Source organism: Myripristis murdjan, chromosome 23 (genome assembly GCF_902150065.1).
Source record: "Myripristis murdjan chromosome 23, fMyrMur1.1, whole genome shotgun sequence".
Lineage (NCBI taxonomy): Eukaryota > Metazoa > Chordata > Actinopteri > Holocentriformes > Holocentridae > Myripristis > Myripristis murdjan.
Window position 1 is genome coordinate 3,207,366 of NC_044002.1, and position 12,424 is coordinate 3,219,789.

General features: G+C 39.9%; 1 protein-coding gene across 1 annotated transcript; it reads right to left on the minus strand.

The window, feature by feature from the left end:
• Nucleotides 1-776: 776 nt before the first annotated feature.
• sco2 (synthesis of cytochrome C oxidase 2) lies at nt 777-6,269 on the minus strand. The gene is made up of 2 exons (XM_030046092.1): nt 6,137-6,269; nt 777-2,651 (listed from the first exon to the last, which is right to left on the minus strand). Exon 2 carries the CDS (start codon nt 2,619-2,621, stop codon nt 1,710-1,712), a length of 912 nt encoding a protein of 303 aa, XP_029901952.1. The 5' UTR covers nt 2,622-2,651; nt 6,137-6,269; the 3' UTR covers nt 777-1,709.
• Nucleotides 6,270-12,424: the final 6,155 nt, after the last annotated feature.

The following is a 12,424-nucleotide window of genomic DNA, read 5'->3' on the forward strand; positions in this document are numbered from 1 at the left end:
AGTGCTGAGTTTGGGAAAACACAGTAGGGGATCCACAGGAAGAAAAGCAGCTGGGATCAGGGGGACAAAGTTACTCAGTGTTACCAGCCCAGATTTTCCTCAGCTGCACTTGGTTAGTGAAGAAAGAAAAACATCATCCAAGTGAGCCTCAGCATGCTTCTGAACCTTAGAAACCTGTGGAAATCAACTTGATTACTGACAAAAATAAAAATAAATCAGAAAAAAAATTACCTCATTTGTAAAAAACAAAACAAAAAACAAGTAATTACAAGAAAACTATATAATTATGTACTTAAAAACACAAGAACATGACCATAAAATTACCCAAAACTTTTAAATTACAAGAAAATTATAACAGTTTTGAAAATAAATAAATTAATTAACTGATTGAAAAGAAAGCTGCACTCCCCACAGGTTGCTGGGGTTTGAAAAGGTTAATGCAGATGTTAGTGTGCTCCGGCCGCATGCTGCTTACCTCCAGCTAAGTGACAGTGCGTCAATATGAATGACAGCTGATGAGGCCGGAGTGCCAAAAAAACGTTGCCTTGAGGAGGAAACATATTGTAGAATTGTACCATGTTGCATACTGTAGCTCTCAGGGAGCATGTGGCAATATTAAAGAATGACAGCACACAAACATGTGGTGCCAACTTTGATTCTTCTTCCAACACCCACTGTCTAACACAAGTACATTTCCTCTGACAACTGGGCCATGACACTGACAGACAGAAATATACTTTAACAAAAATATTCATGAACTAAAATCACATCCCTCATCATTTTCCAAAAAGTTTATTTCTTTCAAATCTTGTGCAGATTTGTACCTGTTAACCTTTTCCCACTATGAACTGCTTTCAAACTAACTTTATGAACAAAGTAAAAGCCACAAACTGTTTCATGATGTGTTTATATTACGTATAATTTATGTATCCTCACACCAATCCACTAATGAGGCATCAATGGTGTTGAACAGTCAAAACTGCACTAGGTGTGTTTTTAAATGTATAAATATAGTTTCAGACTGATTTTTTGACCTGTGGCACAAAAGAATAGAAGTTTGACCAACTGATTATTTCCCCTTTCAAAATAAGGTGGATTCTGTGTAGCTGATACACTGAAATCTCAAATCTCTACCCATGTAATTCTGCTGGTGGTGTATGGAGGAGGTAATATTATAGTTTTGCATTTTTTTTTCTTTTTTGTTTGCAGTTCCGTTTAGTAATTCTAGTTTTTATTTTAATTTCATTTGTTTTTCATTTATGTTTTGTCACAGTGAGTAGTTTAGTTTTAGTTAACTATAATAACCTTTGTATGGACACTAGTGGGGAATCTTGTGCACACAATAAAGCATCAATCAAAACTTCCAAACAGCAGTGAGCCGCGCTCTATCCAGAGACAGCTGGACTCGATGTGTTCAAATGTGTGCCGTTCTCCTTTTAAACCCATTATGAGCTGCTACACTCAAAAAGTACAGCATGAAGTCAGTGCATATGTATGTATGTATATAGTAGAAAGAATCCCAAACCAGTCAGGATTTATAGGTACTTAAAGTTTAGTTTTCTTCCATTTACATTCTGGAGCTGCCAACATATAAAAGCTGCCTGGTGCAGCTTTAATGTTCTGTCCCAGCAGTTCAAACCATCCTCCAAAGCTGAGGTATCAAACAATATCATGGCCACAATGTGTTGGTTCTGATGAAGCTCGCTCTCTTATAGCTTCACATGGACATTCATGTGGTTCTTGATGCTCTCGGTGATCTGCTCTGCATTCTTCATCCTGTTGTAATAGTCCAGAAACAGGCCGTCCGGGGTGATCAAGTAGATGAGGATCGTGTGGTCCACTATATAGTCCCCATCGTCGTCCTTAGGGCCCGGGCTGGCGTACACTCTGTAGTCCCGTCCCGCGTGCTTCACCTCCTCGGCCGTGCCCGTCAGCCCGATCAGACGGGGGTGGAAGTCCTTGACGTACTTGGCCAGCGCGGCCACGTCGTCCCGCTCCGGGTCCACAGTGATGAAGATGGGCTGGACAGGCGGTAGCGAGGGCTCCTTGTCCAGAGCGGCCACCACGGCGCTCATCTTGTCCAGCTCGTCTGGGCAAATGTCGGGGCAGTGGGTGAAGCCAAAGTACAGCAACACCCAGCTCCCCAGGAAGTCTGCTTTGGTCCTGCGCTGCCCCCTGTGATCCACAAGGCTGAAGTTCCCCTGACCCAGAGCTACTTTCTTCAGCTGCTCCACACGCTGCCTCTGCAGCTTGTACTGCTTCTCCATGTAAACGTACCACCACGTGCCCACCAGGCCCCCGCCAAACAGCAGGGTCACCAGCAGCCTAGTCCTTAACTTCACTCTGGCAGCTGCTGTGGAAGGGTTGGGGCCCTGAGAGAGAAAGGATCTCAGGGTCACAAGAGGAAGCTGATGATGCCTTCCATGCCACAAAGAGCCACAAAGTCCTGACATCCTCTTGACGGTGTGAAGACGTCCTCTGGTTAGTGGTTCTGATGACAAATGCATCTTCTGCATGACAGAACTGGGGAAACTCTGCTGGGTGCCCGGCGTCATCAACACGCATCTCAGAAGTCTTCCTCCACTGCGCAAATCACCTGCCAAACAGCCGAGTCCCAACATGTTTGTCTCCACACTGGTGTCTGTCTCCAACTAGGAAAAAGACAAGACGCTGTGTGAGTACAGTATCTTTCAACTTCATTTAAACAGAATCTCTTTCTCAGGACAGACCTGGTCAAGAAAACGTCAAGACCAACAGAAACGCAGCCCACCAACACACTACGGCTGCACAATATGGACAAAATTTCATAACTCCACATTTATAACAAATATCTCGATAGCAATATGACTATTGGTTCACACTCATTTGAACTTTTAAGAGTAGCAACTTTGAAAATTAGGCATTCTTCAAAAAACAGCATAATAATATCAACTGGATGTAGAAAATGCAGTTTCTTCACAAATTATTTCATTGATCAGAACAGACCAATCGCTGTCTGAGGCTAAACCTAAATCTAAATTTGATATCATCCATAATGTTGCTTTTTGAGATATTGATATCTCACATGCTCATATCTAGGTAATGATATGATAACGAGACATCATTCAGCCCTACAACATACAACACCATACAAAGTCAGAATCATGTCATACTGTCTGAATCACAAAAGACAGTGATATATCTGCATACAGTGCGTAAAAAAAAAAAAAAATGTATATATATAGAGAGAGGGAGAGAGAGAGAGAGAGAGAGAGAGAGAGAGAGAGAGAGAGAGAGAGAGAAAGCATGGGAAGTAAAGTGATAATTCTGTGCTCATAAGATGTTACAGTAATTCAAAAGTGCAATACACCTGTGTACATAGGTATGCTTTTTATATATCCTCAATGTCTTAGTTCTGTGTATATATATATATATATATATCTACAGTACAGGCCAAAAGTTTGGACACACCTTCTCATTCAATGCGTTTTCTTTATTTTCATGACTATTTACATTGTAGATTCTAACTGAAGGCATCAAAACTATGAATGAACACATGTGGAGTTATGTACTTAACAAAAAAAGGTGAAATAACTGAAAACATGTTTTATATTCTAGTTTCTTCAAAATAGCCACCCTTTGCTCTGATTACTGCTTTGCACACTCTTGGCATTCTCTCGATGAGCTTCAAGAGGTAGTCACCTGAAATGGTTTTCCAAAAGTCTTGAAGGAGTTCCCAGAGGTGTTTAGCACTTGTTGGCCCCTTTGCCTTCACTCTGCGGTCCAGCTCACCTCAAACCATCTGGATTGGGTTCAGGTCCGGTGACTGTGGAGGCCAGGTCATCTGCCGCAGCACTCCATCACTCTCCTTCTTGGTCAAATAGCCCTTACACAGCCTGGAGGTGTGTTTGGGCTCATTGTCCTGTTGAAAAATAAATGATGGTCCAACTAAACACAAACCGGATGGGATGGCATGTCGCTGCAGGATGCTATGGTAGCCATGCTGGTTCAGTGTGCCTTCAATTTTGAATAAATCCCCAACAGTGTCACCAGCAAAACACCCCCACACCATCACACCTCCTCCTCCATGCTTCACAGTGGGAACCAGGCATGTGGAATCCATCCGTTCACCTTTTCTGCGTCTCACAAAGACACGGTGGTTGGAAGCAAAGATCTCAAATTTGGACTCATCAGACCAAAGCACAGATTTCCACTGGTCTAATGTCCATTCCTTGTGTTTCTTGGCCCAAACAAATCTCTTCTGCTTGTTGCCTCTCCTTAGCAGTGGTTTCCTAGCAGCTATTTGACCATGAAGGCCTGATTGGCTCAGTCTCCTCTTAACAGTTGTTCTAGAGATGGGTCTGCTGCTAGAACTCTGTGTGGCATTTATTTGGTCTCTGATCTGAGCTGCTGTTAACTTGCCATTTCTGAGGCTGGTGACTCGGATGAACTTGTCCTCAGAAGCAGAGGTGACTCTTGGTCTTCCTTTCCTGGGTCGGTCCTCATGTGTGTCAGTTTCGTTGTAGCACTTGATGGTTTTTGCGACTCCACTTGGGGACACATTTAAAGTTTTTGCAATTTTCCGGACTGACTGACCTTCATTTCTTAAAGTAATGATGGCCACTGGTTTTTCTTTAGTTAGCTGATTGGTTCTTGCCATAATATGAATTTTAACAGTTGTCCAATAGGGCTGTCGGCTGTGTAGTAACCTGACTTCTGCACAACACAACTGATGGTCCCAACCCCACTGATAAAGCAAGAAATTCCACTAATTAACCCTGATAAGGCACACCTGTGAAGTGAAAACCATTTCAGGTGACTACCTCTTGAAGCTCATCAAGAGAATGCCAAGAGTGTGCAAAGCAGTAATCAGAGCAAAGGGTGGCTATTTTGAAGAAACTAGAATATAAAACATGTTTTCAGTTATTTCACCTTTTTTTGTTAAGTACATAACTCCACATGTGTTCATTCATAGTTTTGATTCCTTCAGTGAGAATCTACAATGTAAATAGTCATGAAAATAAAGAAAACGCATTGAATGAGAAGGTGTGTCCAAACTTTTGGCCTGTACTGTATATATATATATATATATATATATATATATATATATATATATATACTTACTTATATATATACTTTTGCAAATTAGGATCATTGCACAACTTGGATTTATTCACATGTTTCTACATAATGCACACATTTTATTTCTAATGCACATAGTTTTATATGCCGTTTTTTTTTTTTTTTTTTTTTTTTTCTTATAATGTAACTGATCCTTATCCTATATTGTTGGAGTGAAATAACAACAAGAGGCCAGAGGCAGAGAACAACTGAATGCTTAAATAATTCATTTGAAAATATATCAACACATACACTCAGTGGCCACTTTATCAGGTACACCTGCACAATCCAATCCATTCCAGTCCAACTGTGCTGTGCCGTAAAGTTTCCTTTCCTGCTGCCTATAATGCTCAGCTTTTCTCTTTGTCACAGTAAGAGAGGTGTTCAATCACCTCTGTGTTTGGCATTGAGCTCATAGTTAGTGCTGCTGTTGGACTGGACTGCACTTTATTGAGAGGTGTTTTAATATTCTGTCCCCCCTCATTTATATAAACAGAGTAGAACAAAAAATTAGAAACACCTCTCAATATCATGTAGTCCAGTACAAGACCTCTGCAAACTACAACCTCAATAATAAGCACAGATTTAAACTGACACATTCTTTACAATGTCAACACAAACTGAACATTATAAACTTTATTAATAGGTAGAATTTATGGTAGAGCTGCTGACCTGAACTGCATCAGACTGTACGTGGACCTGATAAAGTGGCCACTGAGTGTGTATGTATGTAGGCTATAGTAAATTATGACATTATGAGCATATAAATGCATATATGGAAGCAGTATTAATGCAGTCTGTAGCAATGAGATATGGGACTCATTAGACAGACGAAATTTACAGTAATTTACATCACGTGCCAAAAGTGATTTTGTATCATCAGTAGAGTAATGGCAGAGCTGTGTTTAAACACCAGGAAGCACGCGGAGGGATCCAGCCTCGCGCTGCTGGAAACAAAGCTAGCAAGCTAAACGGTGTGCTGGAGAAGAAGACATATAGGTGGGACAAAACGTCGAGAATATGAAAATAGTAATACCTTCAGTTGAGGAAGCAGTCGACCTTCCTGGGTGGACTCATGTAACACGGAGGCAGCCGGTTGTGAAACACATGACCTGCATTTACCTAACGCCGCTTTGGATTCACCGCAGCTGATTCGACGGAGCGGGAGAGCGGAGGAAATGACGGTATGGCTGGAGAGACAAATAATAACGGCTTTATTTCTCCGCATAAAACTGCTGTATCGATATGTTCCGCTTATAAATGAATGAGGTAGACCATATATATATATATATATATATATATATATATATATATATATATATATATATATATATATATATTTAAATTGAAGATTTAACGAGTACATACATACGAGTACTGCTTCTTAATTAACGTTTGACTTCTATAATGGTGTCTTGTAGTTGCGTCCCCTTCTAAAAAAAATAACAATATAGGGTATATTTGATAAAATGACCACATCATCAGGTTACATATCATGAGTACTGTCTGAATAACCATACTTCAGTAAAATTTGCAACATTTTCAGTATGAATTATTGACCAATATACCGTCACAGGTTGAGCAAAAAGATATAAATGACAAGTATCACGTATAGATGATTGCTGTCTCTCTCATGCAAAAGAAAATAGGAGGGGATAGTGTTCAACACATTCTGCATCATAAATCCCAATTTCATCCAACAGAAATTAACATTGCATTTCTAATCAATGCGTATATCATTTCTCTGTACATTGTTCTTATTTTTTTTACTACCACTATTACTTATATTCTTCTTCTTCTTCTTCTTCTTCTTCTTCTTCTTCAATGATATAAATCATTCTTGAAAATAAAAACATACATATATTTATATCTATGCATGTGTTACATATATATGTACATATATATAAAAACTGACCATGATTATTACACACATAGCTATGGCACTACTGTGGTTTTACTGTGGTACTTTATGGTAACCATCCAAACCACAGTACTGTTATTTTCTGTTTTATTTGTTTGTTTTCAGGGATTTTATGTGATAACTATGATTAATTGGTAGTAATAAAAACAATTATTAAACCATCTAACCACGGGTCAGACACAATACATTTCATTTTAGTCTTGTGTCCGTGAGTAGCTACACTGCTCTCAACAGGCAAAGTGACTTTAAGCAGGTCATTTTGGTGTATGTAGACGTATTGTTTGCTGTATTATCAAAGTCACTTTAATGACTTCAATATCAAAGCTGCAATAAAGCTAAATTGTAAACTATCATGATGTAACTGTGAGGCCGTGTCCTTTGCTGGTTTTGAAAAAAAAAAAACAAAAAACAAAAAAAAAAACTCCCAATACTGTGGAGTGTCTTCACCCCTGAGCCCTGAAGCTCCTAATTCTCAGGCAGAAACAGCAATGACGAAGCAGGATTATTATTCCACTGTTTAGTGTGGTGATGTATGACTTCTCCACTAGATGTTTCTGTTGGAGCCCGCTCTGCTCTAATTAGATAGCTTACTGCTCCCAACTTAATGTGCTTTTAATGTGGTACAGGGCTCGCACCATGTTATAATTGGGTGACATGTACGCGCACTCGCACACACACCCACACACACCATCACTCCTGTATGCAGGCTATTCTGCCCCTGTGGTGATGGTAATAACATGCCAGCGTTCCCCTCTGCGTTACGTATTTCAGGCTACCGTGGTCACTATGGAACAAAAACAGTAATTAATCTCTCTCTCCCTCTCAGGATATACATACTCCCACAATCACTCATCTGAATTTCTCTGTCCTCTGCGTCTTGCCTTCACTTCATGCAGTGCAGTGAAACTCCATCTTCCTTTGGCTTCCATTGCACCAGTGCTCCCCTCTGATGAGTTTGCCTCTCCTCAGCTGGGCCTCCATGTTTTATTAATAAGCTCTGTAGGCAACAGGGCGGCAGAATCCAGGTCATATCACAGTATCTGACTGCACTCCACCAGCACCAGCACACACACACGCACACTGGACAGTTGCTCATGTCATAAACAGGAATGTTTCATAATGCAGCCAATATCAAAATATGACATGAACTTGTTGAGTGATGTTTTATAATGTCTCTGCAGTTTTAAAGAGATAGTTCACCCATTAAAAAACATATCACTTCACCCCCAGCTGTTCTGTAGGACAGTAGTGGTGCTATCTTCCTTTCATTGTTACTGAGTGCTGGATACTGGCTGGATGCTCCAAATGCTAACTGTTAGCCTCCTGCCATTGAGGTGGACTTCCCCCCAGCTAACGTTCTAAAAAATAACCACCTTAATCCACTCAAAAAAGATTTAACATCACTGTACAAGTGTCACTTTATAAAACTAAAATGCACATAAGACTACTGAGTGCAATTGGACAGTAGCTTTGCTCAAATTACTGTTTATAACTGTATTTTTCCTGTTATCAACATACAGAGAGATCCGTTACCTTCTGCATTCCCTGTATCACTCCTCACCAGAGCAGCAGTAGCCACCACAGAGACAGAACTAGGTTGTTTGAGTTAGCAGTTGTTTGTTTTCTTCATTTAACATGTGTACACATGTTTGAGGACAAAAATAACTGCTTTCCTTGGAGTACTCAAAGACAGCTGGCAAGTAATGTTCTGGCTGTCCTACAAAACAGCTAGGGGGTATTTTTCAAAATGAATGAACAATACCTTTACTTTTACAGTTGTGTCAAAATGACAATCATTATGACCTCTAAAACTCTAAAACTGAATTTATGAGATTTTAATACTTAACTAAGCCTTAAATGTAGGACCTTTTTTCAGACTTTTTAACGACACATGCAAACCCTGATTACTGTGTTTATATCTCAAAGAGTGTCCAACGGCCAGTGGAGATCTGGCAATCCAACTATGCAGATTCTGTCACTGTGCATCTCTCTGCATCATGGTAAAAGTGATTAGAGCAGCACATTAAGGGCTGGAGTAGGTATTCATGCAGTTCTCCAAATGAAATTTGTCATCAGAGAGTGATGAAAGTGGTTAGTTTTGCCTCTGTGCCACCTAAAGTGTTACGTCTCAGCTGGCTTCCTGAAGCCCTTACATAACTGACACTGCAGTGGTGCACAGAGATGCAGAACACAGAGTATTTACAAGTCCTTGAGAACTGTTAAAAGCACTACATTATCTATATTTAGTACCTAAAAAGCCTCAAATATAGGTATGCCTCATTTCTTTTTTCTTTTGTGTTTGCATTGCATGTCTGCTCTTTTATCAGTACAGAACAGGGTCAGCATTACCATATGTGCCCTATCTACTTTATTAAACACAGCTGGATTTCATGCCACTTAATAATAATTTCCTTATGTTTTTCTTAATCTGCGCAAATGTTCAGAAGCTGTGTTCAATAAGAAAGCTTTGTTTCTCTCATGTGATTGAAAAGTGGACTTCAGTTCCAGGGAACAAGTCTTTTAGTGCACTAAAAGCTGTGGATAACATGGAACGATATGTTCCTGATTTTCAGTGAAATTTATCCTTGTCTGGTATAAAGAATGAAAACTAGGTCATGGGTTAGGTTTAAATGACCATGGTTTGGATCAACATTTCATCTACAGCAGAAAACAAAATATTGCTGAAGACAGAATCCAACCCTGGAGGCAAGGCTGACACTGATGTTGGTTGGCAGGCTCCTCAAGTTAAACTGTGAAACCTCCTGTAATCTACATCCACATAATATTAAATTTTTGACCTGATTACTCAGACTGTCTGCTTTTGGTCAGACATATGTAAATATCAAAACTGCATCGGGGAAAGCTCCTCTGATCATAAGAAACCTGGTTTAGCTGCCTGCCTTCTTCTTATGTTAAAGTGGTTACAGCAGCATGGAAATGCCTTGCTGTTTTCACTTTTGGGTTCTACTCTTTGTATCTTGTACACACTTGCACAGCATTATGGGCACATTTTGATGTTTAAAACAAAGCAGCAAGTTATACTTAGTGTTACCATTACTATTGGGGTCATCATTTCGTTCCCCAGTATTAGAAGTCAGCGACTGATCTCTCCTCAGAACATTCTGTTAAATGGTTTATTCATGACAGCTTACATTTTTATGATGGGAGCACAGACACCAAAATCATCTGTATAGATCACTGGCTCTGCTGCTCCAGTCTGATAGTTTAGCATACACTACACTGAGTGATAGCCACCAAAACCAATTTCACCTTGGGGATCAATTGTAGTTCTTAGAATGCTGTTTGTATAGACTTTTTTTAAAAACTCTTCCTTAAATCCAGATGGGTACTTCTCGAGCAGAGGAGGAACCATGAGTGATGTAAGTGTGCGGTGATTGGTCCAGACATAAGCGTACGTTGATTTCACATCTACTGACCTCATGCGCCTTGCCTGGTTGCTGGATGTCATAGCAAAAATACAAGCTAGCATGTTTAAATCCCAAACCAAATAAACATTGCATATATTATATCATAATAGCATTCACTTTAAAGAAACATTCATTCATTATTCATTCAAAATTGACTGACTTGGAAGGCACGTAGGTCCCTTGCCAGACATGGTGCCAGAAGAAATTATTTACAGTTGGTAGGTTCATATTCACAATACAAAACAACAACAACAACATCAACAAAACAGTCTGAGGTTCATAAATAAATTGTTGTGCGTTTGTCCTTTTGTTCATCACAGTGGCATAACTTCTAAACGGAGGCTTCTAGACGGAGGCTCCCACGTCCACTACTGCGGCCAAAAGGGGGTGTAGTAGTGGATGTGGGATATCACAAAAAGGCTCATAACATCTGAACAGATTCACACATCATCACAAAACTTTAGCCATATATGTCATGACCCACAAAAAAACCTGATTAACTTTTCAGGCCCTTCAGTCAAAAGGGGGCGTGTCAGTGGGCATGGCCTGCTACACACACTAACATAACTTCCCAATCATAGGCACAACACCACAAAATTTTGTCTTAAGTTTTGCCCTGGGCTAAAGAGCAACAAATTAACGTCACACTGACTGGGCCACATCCATTTTGTCCCAAGCCACGCCCGCTTCAGTTTCTTGCAGTTTCTCCAAAGTGTGCTCTGACTCGGCTGTTACTACTGACCCAAGCTGTACTGCACTGTATAATTTTAGCATTCATACCTGCACTAAGCATAGTAACTGGGTATATTGTAATCAGTGGCATTGCTGTGTTGCAGCAGTAACTCTTGACAGTTTTTACCTGCTTTGGATTAAAGGTTTGGCAGGTTGGTTAAGGGTCCGGTCATGGCCTTGGCTACCAAATTTCTTTCAAAGTGGGACATCACATTTGGCCATATGATAATACAAGGGGCATATTATGCAAAAGAGGATGTACCATGAGTGTAGTGCATTTCTAGGCTTACTTTTAGATTAAATATACTGTCTAACTGAGCTGCTACAGGCTCACATTTTCTCGATTTTGAGAAAATGCTGGAGACCTATTTTCTTTATCACACAACTTCTGCGTGATAAAGTGATTTATATGGTTTGCATGATATACTAGAGATAATGATCTAACAGGGTCATGTGGATGGATTTGATATGTATCTCATCACTACAGCTCTGAGAAGCTGGTGAACTACTTACACCTGAATAAGACCTTAACCAGAGCACGGTCAAATGCCCGGTTAGCCCAAGCAAGTAAAAATAGCCACAGTCACTCTGCAGCTACTATGAAGGATCATTTGCCCACTGAGTACAAGTAACCTAAAAATGCCTCCTCACAGACAGACAGACATGTTTAGTTTCTTTGCTATTCATTGTTTATATTTTCATCAAGTGGCCTTTAACGTTATCCAGTGGATTTGTGTTGCCTAGCAACCCTCTTAAAAGCAAGCGAGATGTGCAGAGTCTGCTGCATTTCCATTTTTACCACACAGGCCACAGAGGCTTGTGAGTCACTGTGTGTTCCAGTGTGTGATACCTGGTGTGAATTCAAAAACATGATTATGGCTCATGGAGTCAAATAAAAGCGTGGATTTCTTCTGCTTTGTGTATCTCATAGTAAATAAGATGATAAATAAAGTGGCACCAGTATCATCTATATGAGCCAAAATCAACACGTTGTCAGAAAAGCATTGATACTTTGCTTTTTGTCATATAAGTTACATCAGTTTGCTACCACTTAAAATGATTTATGTTATACATTTGCCTCAGAAAGATGTATGTCACTCTATAAATATGGGAAAATTCTATATCACAAAGAAAAAGACTTGAGTTTAGGTGGGTTTACCCTCCACAGCATCCCTGCTTATAGCGCTCATGCACAGAAAACTGATTGTGCACACTGCAGTAAAATAGCTGTAAGGATATTTGG